The sequence below is a fragment of the Scyliorhinus canicula genome, chromosome 13, assembly GCF_902713615.1.
Source record: "Scyliorhinus canicula chromosome 13, sScyCan1.1, whole genome shotgun sequence".
Taxonomy (NCBI): Eukaryota; Metazoa; Chordata; class Chondrichthyes; order Carcharhiniformes; family Scyliorhinidae; genus Scyliorhinus; species Scyliorhinus canicula.
In genome coordinates, this window is record NC_052158.1 from 104,572,639 (window position 1) to 104,587,875 (window position 15,237).

The 15,237-nt window shown below is 43.0% G+C and overlaps 1 protein-coding gene across 1 annotated transcript in view; it reads right to left on the bottom strand.

Annotated features, from left to right (window-relative positions):
• Window positions 1-15,237, bottom strand: part of LOC119976418 (spermatogenesis-associated protein 16-like) — a 281,641-nt gene that overhangs the window by 20,264 nt on the left and 246,140 nt on the right. The window contains 1 exon segment of the mRNA XM_038816943.1: window positions 6,905-7,069. Coding sequence (XP_038672871.1) covers window positions 6,905-7,069 — 165 coding nt within the window.

Here is a 15,237-nt window from a genome sequence, read left to right on the forward strand (position 1 = left end):
CTGACTGAGTGGGGACCCGAATCTAAGTATAGGCTTTTAGTAGTAGTTGTAGTTTAGGGAGTAGAGTTTGTGCATGAGTAATAATTGACTGTGTGTGTAAATAAATGTGCATTGATTTCAAACTTACTAACTGGTGTATCGAGTCATTGATCAGTATTCGGTTTTGACCCTTGTGGTGGTATCAAAAAGATACCTGGCGACTCTTGAGCAAAGGTAATTGAAACAGAGCAAAATAAGGAAAGCATAACAAGCAACAAACAACACCCTGTAACCCAACCCCTTTACTAAACCAAACATATGCACCCCCCCCCCCCACTGCGCTTCCGAGAGCTAGCTCGCCCAGCTAGCTTGGTGGCCCCCATCCCCGGCGCCAGATAGTATCCCAACTATTGTTCCCTCTCCCCCACTCATACAAACAAACTCCAGCATCAAACAATCCCCACACAATTGCCCAACAGGAAAAACAGCAAGATCAAAACAAGCACACCTTCATCCCCCAACAGTGCAAATGAAAACCTTAACTCACTCAGCTCTACCGCTGGTTCCAAATCAATGCAAATGGCATCGCAAACATCTTCCATGAAACGCAAAACAAGAAACTTATTGCAAAAACAGAGAAACAAAAAGAAAAAAAGCCAAAATCATGAACGTTGCAGCCAAGTTCAAAAGTTCTCAATCCATCACCAGTCCTTTCTTTTTCGCAAAGTCCAACGTGTCCTCAGGCGACTCGAAGTGGAAGTGCTGATCCTCATGTGTGACCCAGAGATGGGCTGGGTATAACAGTCCAAACTTCACCTTTGTCTGAAAAAGGATCGACCTGATCTGGTTGAAGCCTGCTCTCCTCCTGGCCACCTCTACACTCAGGTCCTGGTAAACCTGCAGGATGCTGCTGACCCATTTACAGCTCCGTGTCTGCTTGGCCCTCTGTAGAATGTGTTCCTTATCCGAGAACCTGTGGAATCTCACCACCATTGCCCTCGGGGGGTCTCCCATTCGCGGCTCCCTCGTGAGTGCTCTGTGAGCCCAATCCACCTCCAAGAGCCGGGAGAATGCCCCATCCCCAGCAGCTTCACAAACATGTCTGCGATGTATGCCCCAGCGTCCATTCCTTCGGACCCCTCTAAGAGCCCGATGAGTCTTAGATTCTGCCGGCGGGACTTATTTTCTAGGTCCTCCACCTTCTCCAGGAGCTTCTTCTGCTGGTCCCTCAGCATCCCCACCTCCAGCTCCACCGCAGTCTGATGTTCCTCCTGTTCAGCCAGTACCTTATCCACCTTCTGGATCGCCCGATCTTGGGCGTCCAATCTATGCTCCAACTGCTCAATCGACTCTTTTATCGGGTCCAAGCAGTCCAGTTTCTGCGTAGCAATGCCTTCCTGAATGATTTGCATCAGCTGCTCCATAGACTGCTGGGTCGACAAGCCAGAGGTCCAAACCTCCATCATGCTGTCTTCTGTTGCAGCTACAGCCCAAGCTTTCTCTATCTTTTTGTTTCTGCCCTTACGAACACTTCTAGTCCTTCTCTCCATGCACCAAAGTGGGAATTCAGTAAACAATTGCCACTAACATCCGTTTTACAATTCAAGTCCGGTAGAAAAACGGGGGAAAGGTCCAAAAGTCCGACCAGAGAGGGAGCCACCAAATGTGTGACTTACTCCTCCATAGCCGCCACCAGAAGTGCAACTAAAGGTACTTTTAAGGGATTTATATTTGTATTGCTAAACATTAGAAATAAGGCATCGTTTTAAGTGGGTTTAATTTAATGTTTCAGTACATGACAGGGTAAAACCTACAGTTAAATTCATGCTGGGCAAACGTGCTTGCATGTGTGGGGATCAGTTTCAGTTTCAATTCCAACTGTGATTCTATTATGTTTAGAGAGCAGGGCGATGGTATAATGGGTAAATAAACCAGCAGTACAAACTGTAAGCTGTCCAGGGTTCCTTAGCAATTGGGGCCTTGTAAGGTAGAGAAGCTTGCAGTTGGAGATAGGTAGTGAGAGAGAAGGAAGTTTGCACAGGTCTACTCCAGGCAATTGGTTTAGAAGGCCAGTGGCCTGAATGCACACAGACCGAAGATGCTCAGCAAAGCGATCACCCAGTCTGCGTTTGGTCTCTCCGATATAGAGGAGACCGTTGCTTGCCATTTTAACAAATGACCCTGCTCCCATGCCCACATGTCTGTTCTTGGCCTGCTGAAATGTTCCAGTGAAGATCAACACAAACTGGAGGAACAACATCTCATCTTCCGGTCAGGCAGCCTTCCGGTCTGAATATTGAATTCAACAACTTCAGATGATCTACCCCACCTCGACCCACATCTACAGTTCATCCTCTGATGTTAGTTTCTCTGCCTTTTGACTTTTCACATCTTTTGTTCTCTCTGGGGACTGCCATTGGCCCTCTTCCCCCTTGGTTTCTGTAGCTATTAGCACCCGGTTTCCCTGGGTTTCTGTGGCTATGACTCATCTTTCATTCTCACTCCATAGTATAAATATTTTCCACTTTCTCTGTCTGTTAGCTTTGACAAAGAGTCATCGGACTCGAAACGTTAGCTCTTTTTCTCCCTACAGATGCTGCCAGACCTGCTGCAATTTTCCAGCATTTTCTCTTTTGTTTCAGATTCCAGCATCCGCAGTAAATTGCTTTTATCCAGATGAAAGGAGAACATGTAAATTGTACATACAAACCATCTTGCTCACCTATTGTATAGTGAACAGATGTGAAAATTAAATTAAAATATTTTAAAATAAAAAAGCAAACAGGAAAGGGTGGTCAGGGTGGGAGTTAGGGTTTGGGGGGTTATTTCCAATGCTTGGCTTCTGTAAATTGTATCTGGTCTACACAGCTTGTTAATTTTGTATTGTATAAAATAGAAAACTTGAATAAAAACATTTTTTTAAAAGTAAAAATTACTGGGTGGGATTCTCCATCGGCTGATGGCGAAATCGCGAAATGCAAATGGGCGGAGAATCGGTTCCAATGCCAAAATCGCAGCAGGGGCCGATTTGAGGCCAAATCGCGATTCTCCGTCACCTCAATAGTGGCCTAAATGCGGTCCGGAACGCACGTACAGTAAACACCGTTTGCATTTCATTAGCGGGCCTGACCCGGTATACTCCGAGATCTTCGGGATTCTCCGCCTCCGATGCACCGAGTGCCTGGCGTCACGTTTCACTTGTGCTTTTAAAAATCGTGAAACTGACATTGTGGCAAATGAGGGAGAGAAAGGAGGTAGGACACAGAGAGGTGCAACCGTGGGCTGTCTGGCCGGACACTGGTAGGGCTGGCTGGGGTGAGGGGGGCCTTGCCAGGAGCGGGGGAAGGGGTAGGGTGACAGTAAACAGGCCAGGTGGCCAGGGTGACCCCCAAGGGACTGGGGCAGTGTCCAGCCACGGACTGCCTTTGCCATGGCCTGCAAGGTAGGCTCTTGATGCGCACCCCACTGACCATGCACCTTGGCCCCTGGTTCTGCAGTGTGACACTGGCCATATGGGTGCCCAAACCGCTCCTCCTCCCGCACCCCACCCACCACCATACCACCCTCCAACCCGTCTGCCAACCTCCGGGGCTTCAGGTGGCTCACCGAAGGGCAACGCCTTTCTGATAGTTGCTGCAGCCTTGGGTGATGCACTGCGGCTGTATGAGCTGGAGTTGCTCGAGTTGGAAACTGCAGCAGTGGACCGTGCAGCAATAGAGTGTGCCACAGAGGAAAAGGAGGCAGCGTCCAGGATGGAGATCCAGCTGCCCAACAGGCCGAGGAGGAGGTGCCACATGAGGCCTTGTGTGTACCGGCAGGGCCTGTCATTCGAGGACCTGCTAGACCTGGCATGCAGTCGAAGACTCTGACTGAGCAGGCAGACAGTGCGACATATCAGCCACATCATGGTACACCTGGCACCATGGGAGTATGGGGGAGGATACCTGCTCCCGGTGGCTGTAACGGTGTTGGCCGCCCTGAATCTTTATGCGACGGGGTCCCCGTGGGCAGCACAGTAGCACAGTGGTTAGCACTGGTGCTTCACAGAGCCAAGGAACCGGGTTCGATTCCCAGCTTGGGTCACTCTCTGTGCTGAGTCTGCACGTTCACCCCGTGTCTGAGTAGGTTTCCTCCGGGTACTCCGGTTTCCTCCCATAAGTCGCTAAAGACATACTTGTTAGGTGAATTGGACATTGGGAATTCTCCCTCACCGTACCCGAACAGACGCCATAGTGTGGCGATGAGGGAATTGTCACAGTAACTTCATTTCAGTGTTAATGTAAGTCTACTTGCAGCACTTAGAAAGATTATTATTATTCCAGGTGCCGAGTGGAGACCTGTCCAGGATCTCACAGACCTAGGTGCACAGATGCAGGGCCCAGCGAAGGCGTGATCAAGATAACGTCGGGCACATCACGCTCGGCTCGCCACCAGGCATGAATCCTATTTTCAACCTCTCCCACTATTTACCCAATTTAGCTGGATTGGCGCCTGGTGCAACACGGTGGGAAAATTGTGCCCTATGTCTCTCTTTTCAGCATTGTTTAAGAACTGAAAAATTATACCTTTCAGGAATGAGTGGGGATCTTTACTCAAGAAAAGAGATGGCTGAGGGCTGACCTGCTAGAGATCTTTTAAGGTTTTGAAAGAGGGGAGATCTGTGGAGGATATCGGAAGTAAAAGCTTTATACATCAGGTTGTTACTGGTAAATCCAATAGAGCATTCAGGAGCATCTTTACTGATAGAGTAGTCAGAATGTGGAAGGTGTTGCAGGGGTATATATAAACATTATCCATCTCCTACATGACATTATGCAAATAACAGTACCATGCAATGGTTCCACCACAGACCCGTCAAAAACAATTGTCAATCAGGGTGTGTCATTGCACCAAAACTACTCTATCTTTCTCGCAGTAATTCTGCAACTTACTACTGACAGGCTCCCCCCAGGTATACTAAACGCTTATTACAATGATGGTAAATTTTCAATCTTAGCTGGCTGAAAATCATAACCGAAACAATAACCACTTCTGTAATAGAGTTACTGTAGGCTACCGATGAGTAAGTTAACGCTTCCTCTGAAGAAGAACCACAATAGGTAGTTGAGGTATTCACTGAAGCTTATGAGAGCAGGGGACTTGCCCTGAATATCAGGAAGACCAAAGAAAAACTCACAACAAATTTATTGAATCCAATGCCTTCAATTGAAATTCATGGTGAAGTATTGGAAAATCATAGAATCATAGAATCCCTACAGTACACGAGGCTATTCGGCCCATCGAGTCTGCACCAATCCTCTGAAATAACACCCAACTCAGGCCCACTTTCCCGCCCTAGCCTTGTAACCTTTGGACACTAAGAGGCAATTTAACATGGCCTTTTGCACCTAATTTGCACATCTTTGGATTGTGGGAGGAAACCGGAATGCCCAGATGAAACCCATGCAGACACAGGGAGAACGTGCAAACTCCACAAGACAGTCACGCAAGGCCGGAATTGAACCCGGGTTCCTGGGGCTGTAATGCAGCAGTGCTAACCAGTGTGCAACCATGCCACCCTCACTTACCACCCTCAAAATATCCCTCACTTCCACATTTTGGAAACTATCTATCTCAAAAAGCTAACATTGATGAAGAGGTACACCACCAAATCCAATTTGATGACTCAGCCTTTGGTAAATTCTGTACATGAGTTTTCGATTGGTCATGCCTCCCAATATGCTGTTGTCATTTGGCCATCAGATCTTTTAGGAAGGATTTCCTCGCAGATGGGGAATAGTGGTCTCACCCTGATCTATTAATGGCCCGAAAGGTGTTAAATCACTCAAGGGAAACCTGGCCACATGGGGGCTGTGGTCTTTCCTCTGCTTCTCCATGGAATTCAGGCTTGGACAACAGCACCAATGCTGTCACAGAAGGCCGTTGCGAATAAAATGGAAGGAAAGATGAAAAAATGTGCATACCCTCCAAGACACAGTACAGAATTTATAAAAGGCTGAGTCATCACTGGATTTGGTGGTGTACCTCTTCATGATAATCTCATATCAGCTGAAATGGATGAAACATATAGATTAGGTATGTCGTCAGAATGCACAAATCAAAATGGGTGAAACATCAGGGATCCCATTACCACAGTAGCCAACAGATACATTTCAGACAATCTTCATGAAAATCTATACTATTAACATCAGTACAAGGGAAGCAGATGGCCAATTGCAACCAAAATGACAATTCATCAGCAAAAATGATGTGAAGACTTTTCAATCAACAAGAGCAGCCACTGAGAGAATAACGGTGAGAGAGAAGGAAAGGAGGGCAGCTGTTTGAGCTGGCAATCTCTGCTGATTGACAACCTATGCCCTCACTGAAAAGGAGCCTGCAAGGCTCAGATAGGGCTCAGAAGCCATCTGAGACCCGACAGGCAACACTGATATCTCACTTCCATCCTGATATTTACAAGAAAGAATCATGGAGCTTGTTACCACAAGGAGTAATTAGGGTGAATATCATAAATGCATTTACAGGACGCTAGATAACCACAAGGGAGACAGCATAGAAGGTTCTGCTGATGCTATATGAAGTGATGTGGCAGGAGGCTCATATGGAGTGGAAGCACGGGCAGAACTGAATGGCCTGATTCTATTCTTTGTATTCTATGTAATACTACAATAAAACTACCCCAGGAAAGAAAATATACAGGGTGAAGATTGGCCACTCATTCCACAGCTCATCCAATTTTCCTTTAGAAAGGAAGATCTGGATGTCACTGATCTGATACTGCCAGTTTTATGTCCCTGCCTATGATGAAAGTGAAACCCAAGTAGTTCTTAACATTACTTTATCACAGTCATATGGTGATCTTGGAAATAGCATATTTTAAATATAGGAACAATTACAACAAAAAATTTGTAGGAAGTTGTTTTACCAGTTCAATTTCATGTTGACTCATTTCATGCAGATAGGGCATGGTGGCTAGTTCTGCAATTGTCTGGTTAATCACTTGTGCTTGCTCCTTCATACGTTTTAGCTGACTCAGGTAACTGGCATACTGTAGTTTCTCGAGTACACCTGCACCAGGGCAAATCCCCCCCTGACCCTCATCAAAAAAAGACATGTTAGAGAGAAGATATCAAAATATTTCAGATCAGTGTCAACTTATTGTAGAATAACTATCTAGATGACCATTTCCCATTAATGGTAAGTATATTGAATTTAAATACCAGTAAGTTATTTTCCTTTTTAAAAAATTCTGAATGCTTGGTCTCACAACTTTGCAAAAAAAAGTAACAAAATTAAAATTTAAAATTAATTAATCTGTGTGCATTTATAAATTCAATCTTGAACATAGAAGGATCGTATTTCATCATAATTATAAAATATGATATTCTATGTAAAATGATAGTTTCATACTGCAGATAACTTGTGCTTGTAAAAGACGTGAAAGCGTGTGAAAATATGTTTTGGAGTGGTGGAATAGGTGGTGCAATAGCTCAGGTAACTCTGGGATTGAATCCTGTACAGACAAATGGGCTCCAAATCTCTTGTCTGATTAATTTTTGTGCATTTATTATTTTAGAAAAATCTGTGTCTGTTATCACTTCCTCTGTACAAAATCTAATTTACTCTTGCCACAATTTCAGCACACTGTTCATGAAATCACACAGCAAAGGACCCTTTGAAAGCCATCCAATTAGCACCCAGCTCTTTCTGCATAACTGAAAATTTTCCTTTTCAATTGTCTATCCAATTTCCTTTTGAAAGATACTATTGAATCTGCTTTTACTATGCTTTCAGGCACTGCATTCAAGATCATTACAACTTGCCACGTAATAAAAAAAGCGCTCATCTTCTTTCTGTGCCCCCACCTTGCCAATGCTCTTGCCAATTATCTTACATTTGTGATCTTTGTTTACTGATCCTCCAGCTAATGAAAACAGTTTCTCCCTATCTACTCCATCGAAACCTTTCATAATTAGCAAGTTAATAAAAATTTCAATGTCTCAATTTATAACAGAAACTGTGGGTGGGATTTACCAGCTGTTTATGCCGGCGGGAAATTCTGGTCCCACGCCGGCGCATGAGTTTCCCGGCGACGAGGGCTGCTGTCGACAGGAAATCCTGTTGGCAATTGCGGGACCGGTAGATCCCCGCCAAAAAACATGCGGCTGGGTCGTCAGTAAATTCCACCTTATGTATGTAATTGTATCACACAGTAATTCTGTAATCTAGGCACTAGGTAGTGCCATACAATCTTTAGCCTCAGAAATCGCTCAAAAAATTTCTTTTAAAAAAACTTTTCATCTGAAAATTTTAGAATCAAGTGTTTCTCCCAACAGGTTTCCAATGTCTAGTTGAAATATTACAAAGTTCACATAATTACATATTTCACACTAATTGTATCTTCTGATGTGTCTTTTGTGTCCCAATTTGTAGCTTGGCACACAAATGCCATTGAAACTATGCAGCCATGATGCTGGTGGTCAGCAGTGGGACCCAGAGTGATGGGATCTCTAGTGGCATCGATGGAAGTTCAGAATGCTGACCTCTTGAGTATGTTCTGTGGTTTAAGCAAAGTGCATGGAAAGGGCTTCAAGTACCAAACCATCCCTGAACATGTTCCTGTGTACAGTAATGGCCATAGTGAGGCTCAATCCCCTGGAGTATCACAGGTGTCATCAAAAAGGCGCATGATGACCTCTCTCAGAATGAGATCCCATCTGCTTCCCCAGCTAGCTTCTTAGCCAGTTCCCTTCTTGGTTATGGTCAGTCAGCTGGGCTAGGCAGTCCCAACCAACACTGACAGTCTGTAGTCTGCAAATAGGTCCTATATATAGCCACCTTGAGGTCACCCATTACTACCATCTCAAATATCATCAGTGGAAGTTCAGCAGCCTTCCATCTCCCAAGCTGCAGCCATAGGGGAATCGTCTTGAAGTTAGTCAGGCACAAGGGCTTTGCACAATGTTTTTATTAGTCTACAATTGTTAATTAAGACTAACAAACCAGCTTGATTTTCTTTTGTCTTTTTCTTAATTTAGCTGTTGATCTTAAAATTCATGATGATGTGCAAACAATACCCAAGAAGGTATATATTTTCAGGGAATGCATGTGATGTGTGTCTAAGTATCTTGGGATGGTAAGAAGGGGTGTTGATATATTGGGGAAGGAGGGATTATTCAACTGAACCGCTTTTAAATACTTTCTGGCAAACGGTTTTGGCAGATGGGACTGATTGCTCTTGTTCTATTTCCATCTTTGTCTTCCTGCTGATCTTCCTCCTACTGTTAATCCACTTCTTTTTCTTAGGTACCCCTAAAGGTTGCCCCTTTTGCAGGGCTAAATTATGGGCCATGCAACAGATGACAATGAACCTAGTAATTTGGTTGGGGCTATACTGCAGAATATCTCCAGACCTGTTAAGACAAAATAATCTGTGATTCAGAAGGCTGCTAATTATATCTGCTCTAGTGGAGGCTAGCTTTTGCCAGCATTCTGCAGCATCTGTGCTTGGGTTTCTGACAGGATTCATAAATCAGGTGGTCAGGGGGTAACCCTTGGTCCCAAGCAACTGGATCAACACACTATTTCTGCGTGGAAGAGAGGAGGTATTGAGGCTTGGCACAGAATAATGACATTGTCTACTCGTGAAAGGAAAGAAGGCATAATGCACTGTTTGTTATTGTACACAAGTTGCACATTTTGGGAATGGAATCTCTTCCTTTTCAAATACAAGGCAGTTAATGATGTCCAACTGTGGGCAGTGTGTTATCCTGGCAAAGCCTGTAGCTCTTTCCAGTTGCTTCACTGTCTCTATGATAACAAGATGAATTGGTTTCTACGGAGTAAAGTGTTCATCATATCCAAGAATCAATGAACTTCAAACTGTGTGATAGCTTTAGCTGCAGCCTGAAATGATGCTGTGATGTAGAATGTAAGAGCTGCCACTTCTTTGACAGCAACAGGCAGTGCAAGGTTCCAGTTGGTGCTGCAGCTACAGCACAGTGACAGCATTCCTTATGAAACTGAGGCATCGCATAACATGCTCCTCTGCTAAATAGGCAGAAAATGCAGTTGCTGATCACACATGTGGTGGACGGCCTCCATGCCCTTCTGCCATCACTTTCCACCTGCTAGCATTGCCTGGTCTGTGCACTCTTTTTTTCATTCTTGTCCAACCACAATGGCTGACTATTGGAATGCTAAATATAAAATTAATTGTGCTGGATGTAAAATACAGAAAAACCCGAGACCTCCAAAAACTTGCGATACATTTGTAAGCCTTACTACTGAAGCCAAAATAAGACCCACAAGCTCACAGACAGCCTCCCAACCAAACATAAATGAAGGTGAGGATTTAAATAAATATTACTTCTGCAGCCCCTCTGTTCCGGCTGGGGTGGTCATGTGAATTAGCAAATCAGGCAATAGCACAGATCAATTTCACAGAAAGGCGAAGTCACTGATTTATATATTTTAATTGGTCACTTATTTCAGACAGGCACTTGAGAAGACCAAAAAGCTCTGGAACCAAAATGGTAGCTGACACACTTTCAATGTATTTAGGACACACACTCACTACCTTATACTGATATGTTTCATGTACAGTTTGATTTAGTTTATGGAAAAATTTGAATTTTGAAAACTGAGTCTCTTTTAGGAAAACGGCAGGAGGAAAGAAGTAGATTGAAGAAGCAGTGCCTCTGAACTCACCATCTGTCTTTGGGTGCACAAGAGACAGTAAATGGAGTTCAGTTATGGACAGTGGAAAGGAGAGGGTAAGATACAGGGGCTGAATGGGTAGTAGGACAGGGAAGTGTAGGGAATGAACAGGGAATGAAGGTGTGTGGGAGCATAAGTAATTATCGAGGGAACGAGAAAAGAGAAATGTAGACCCATATTTTCCCTTAACAATCGCCCAAATGCAGACTGCAACCTGACTGACTCCTTTCCAGCAATGCTACTCAGCACTTTCCATCCAAAAGGAAAGAAATAAAGAAAAAAAGAACAAGAGGAGTAGACAAGAACAGAAGAAGAAAAAAATACAGAAACAGTAGGGAAGGACAGAGAAAAACAATAGGAAAGGAATAGCGAGAGAAACATTAACATGAAAAACAATGAAGACATAACAAAGCAGGAATATACTGACAGCAAAATCGCAGGGCTCGCTACTTTCTACAATGTTGGTATTTATGTCATAGGTGAGGGATAACATCAGGGTCACTGATTTGCTGTTACTAAACAAATCAAATTCACTTTCTATTAATTTATATTTAAATATGTTTACCAATGTTTCCTGGGCTGAATTGAACAACTGTACTTTATTATGCAAAAAACTGCAAACAAATAGCCTTTACTTTATCCATATATTTCTTTCCCATGTTTTTAATATTTTTTTACCAGTTTAAGTTGATTGAAAAATCACACCAAGATATTGTGCAATGTATAGCAATTTGGGTGTTGAGGGCAAAATCTCTAATTTTGCAGATGATACTAAGATAGGGAGAATAGTGAACTGTGAGGATGACATTGAGCGACTTCACAGGAACATTGACAAGTTGGCCAAACAGGCAGACACATGGCAGATGAAATTGATTGCAGAAAAATGTGAAGAAATGCATTTTGGCTCAGTGGTACTACTTTGAGGTGGGTACAGGAGCAGAGGGACCTGGGTTCAAGTGCATAATTTGCTGAAGGTGGCCAGGCTAGTTGAAACAGTTGTTATGGCTTATAGGATCCTTGGGTTTATAAATAGAGGCATAGAGTATAAAAGCAAGGAGCAAGGACCTATAAATCATTGGTCAGACCACATTTGGAATATTGTGTTCAGTTCCAGGCACCTTATTTAAGGAAGGATAGAGAAAGTGCAGAGGACATTTACTAGAATGATACCAGGAATGATGAATTTTACTTACAAGGACAGATTAGAGAAATTGGGCTTGTTCTCCTTAGAGCAGAGAAGATTAAGTGGTGACTTTATTGAGGTGTTCAAAATAATGAACAATATTGACAGGGTAAAGAAGGATATTTTGTTTGCACTAGTTGGTAAGTCAGTGACTAGGGTTCACAATTTCCAGATGGTCAGCAAGAGAGCAAGGAGTAAGATGATGAAAAACTTCTTTATCAAAGTTATTGGGATTTGGAATGAATTTCCTGGGAGATTGGCGGAAGCGGGTTGCATAGGAAGTTTCTAAGGAGAGCTAGATATATATTTGAATGTGTTGAATTTAGAGGGCTACGGAGTTAGGGCTGGGGAATGGGACTAGCCAGGTAGCTCTATTGGGAGCCAGTGCAGACACAATGGGCCGAATGGCCTCCTTCTATGCTGTAAAATTCTATAATTTTATATACCAGGTGATGTAACTATCAGGGTACAGTTAATAAAGATCAGCTGCACCGGAGGTATACAGCACACTTGTCCTGGAGAGGACCAATAGCAGAAAGTATATAATTATCTTTGTGGAGCCAGGAGAAGCATGAGTGCTTCTTCGGGCTCCACAAAGATCATTTGAGCTCCTGCTGCTGCTTGGGTTCCACCCATTCAACCTACACTGCTGCTAGCTGAATTGTTCAGGCTGTTCAATTTACAAGACAAAATTTGGTTCTTAGCATCTCTCCCAAATGGTCACGCTTCTCCACATACCTTGCTTCAACGATGTTTCCTACCAATTACCTTCCCAATATCATTTCCTTTCTAAATCTCTTTCTCAATCACATCACTAAATCTATCTCCTCCCCTTGAATTACATACCCAATACTTTACCTTCTTTCTCTCTCTCTTCCTCCACACCATTCATCGCATCCTTAATAATTGGAACATTAGGAATGTTAGCTTCTAAATAGTGGGACAATTTAAGGGGAAAAAGCCTGGGGTTAGAATGTATTTATTTGCAGAGGTCAGGGTTTTAAAACTATTCTGTTTTGTTTCTAGGAAAAGCCTTTGAAATTGTTAAAGGAATGTCTTTTTCAGACTGGGCTAATGTATAGTGTTTGCCTGGGGAGTTAATGACCCTGCAGTCCCTGGTAAAGTCAATTAGTTTCTTTAGCTTTGGAAAATGATATCAGTGCTGGGTGGAACTCAGAGAGAGACATATTGAGAAGCCGTGGGGAGAAGCAGTTTTTGGAGCAAGCTGTGGAGCGAGTTTTTAAAAATAAATTTAAAGTATCCAATTATTATTTTTTCCAATTAAGTGGCAATTTAGCCTTGCCAATCCACCGAACCTGCACATCTTTGGGCTGTGGGGGTGATACCCACGCAGACCACCATGGAGAGAGTTGTTTTGGAGAAATGGCTTTTGGAAGTGAAGACTGATCTGACAACCCTTATGTTTTTTTAGACCACAGACAAAGACAGTTTTCTTTCCTAGTAGGATAGGGAAAAAAAGAGTAATAATATTTTAAAAGCAGAGCATTCTAGGCTGAAGACAAGGAAGAGGATGAAAGGGTTCTAACGGCACAATAGCACAGTGGTTAGCACTGTTGCTTCACAGCGCCAGGGTCCCAGTTGCAATTCCCGGCTTGGGTCACTGTCTGTGCAGAGTCTACACATTCTCCCGTGTCTGCATAGGTTTCCTCCGGGTGCTCTGGTTTCCTCCCACAAGTCCCGAAAGATGTGCTGTTAGGTAATTTGGACATTCTGAATTCTCCCTCTGGTGCTGGAAAGTGGCGACTAGGGCCTTTTCACAGTAACTTCATTGCAGTGTTAATGTAAGCCTACTTGTGACAATAAAGATTATTATTATTAAGAGTCAAAATCTGTTCTGTACTGCAAGTATTACTCTATGCGCTGCTAATTTTAAACTGGATTAAGAGCTGTATGTCTCTTTTCTTGCTGTTTAATTGGAAATTGGATAGTTATATTAAGGGGTAATTGCAAGCTGTTCTTTTTCATGTGCGAAGTTGAAAGTTTAATATTGTATTTATAATAAAGGTTTTGTTTTAGAAAGAGCAAAACCCTATTTTTGTCATGCAATCACTCCTGGCGCGAATCATTCTTAAAATAAACTAAAATATTGGGGTTTTGGTCCAGTATCCTAGCCACTGTTCGGGTCTGGTCTGGGATCGTAATATCTCATCCATTCCCAATTATTTCCCCAAAAGCAGGTCACCCCTCCCCCCGCACCCACCCCCCACAACCTCAAATGTTATTCTCTTCTCTCTCAACTCCCTTCCTGTAAATTCCTTTCGAAGATGTTCTCAAAATTCTATTTCCTCTATACTTTGCACATGCACAAATATCTCCAGTTAGAAGTTGTTTCTCAGCTTTAACCAATGAATAGTTATTTTTTACCTGCAAACAAATCACAAGTGAGATAACTATTTGGTTTTCAAATTAAATTGGTGTTTTTTTAAAAATTGAACATTCACAATAAGACTATAACTCACCTCGTACTTTCACTCTCTGATCACTGTCTCTCTTTTCTATCTGTTTTTAATCCCTTTTTCTGAATTCCATCACTTTTGCTCTCTCAGCATAATACACCTTCTGAAGTTTATAGAACATGAAAATATAGCTACAACACTATTATTTGTCTCACATTTGTTTCTCTCATGCACAAAAGCACATGCCCAGAAACACAAAGTCACACTTTCAAAAAGCATTCATCATAAATGTTACCAATTATTTTTTCTTCATAAGGTGTTAGTGGCAAGGCCAGCTTTTGTTGCTCATCACTAACTACCCTTGAGAAGATGAATGTGAGCTGCCTTCTTGAACCGCTACAGTCCATCTGGCATAGGTACGCCTACATTGTTGTTCAGGAGTTCCAGGATGTTGATGCAACAACATTGAAGGAACAATGGTATAGTTCCAAGTCAGAATGGTCTGTGCTTGGAAGAGAACTTGCAGATAAGATAGTCCCATGAATCAACTGCCTTTGTTCTCTGTGTGGTGGAGGTTACAGATTTATAAGGGGCAGTCAAAGGAGCCTTGCATACCTTAGATATGGTACACACTATTACCACTGTCCGTTGGTAGTTTGGGACTGAATATTTCAGCTTGTGGTTGGGGTTCCAATCAAGCGGGATGCTTTGCTTCGGATGGTGTTGAACTCCTTGAGTGTTGTTGGAGTTGTATTCACTCAGGCAAGCGGCGGGTATTTCATCACACTTCTGACTTGTGCCTTGTAGATGGTGGATAGTATCAGGCGATTCAGAAGGTGAGTTACTTGCTGCAGCACACCACCAGCTTCAAAAGGGCAATTAGGGATGAGTAAAAAATGCTAATCTTGCCAGCAATGCTCATATCCCATAAAAGAACAA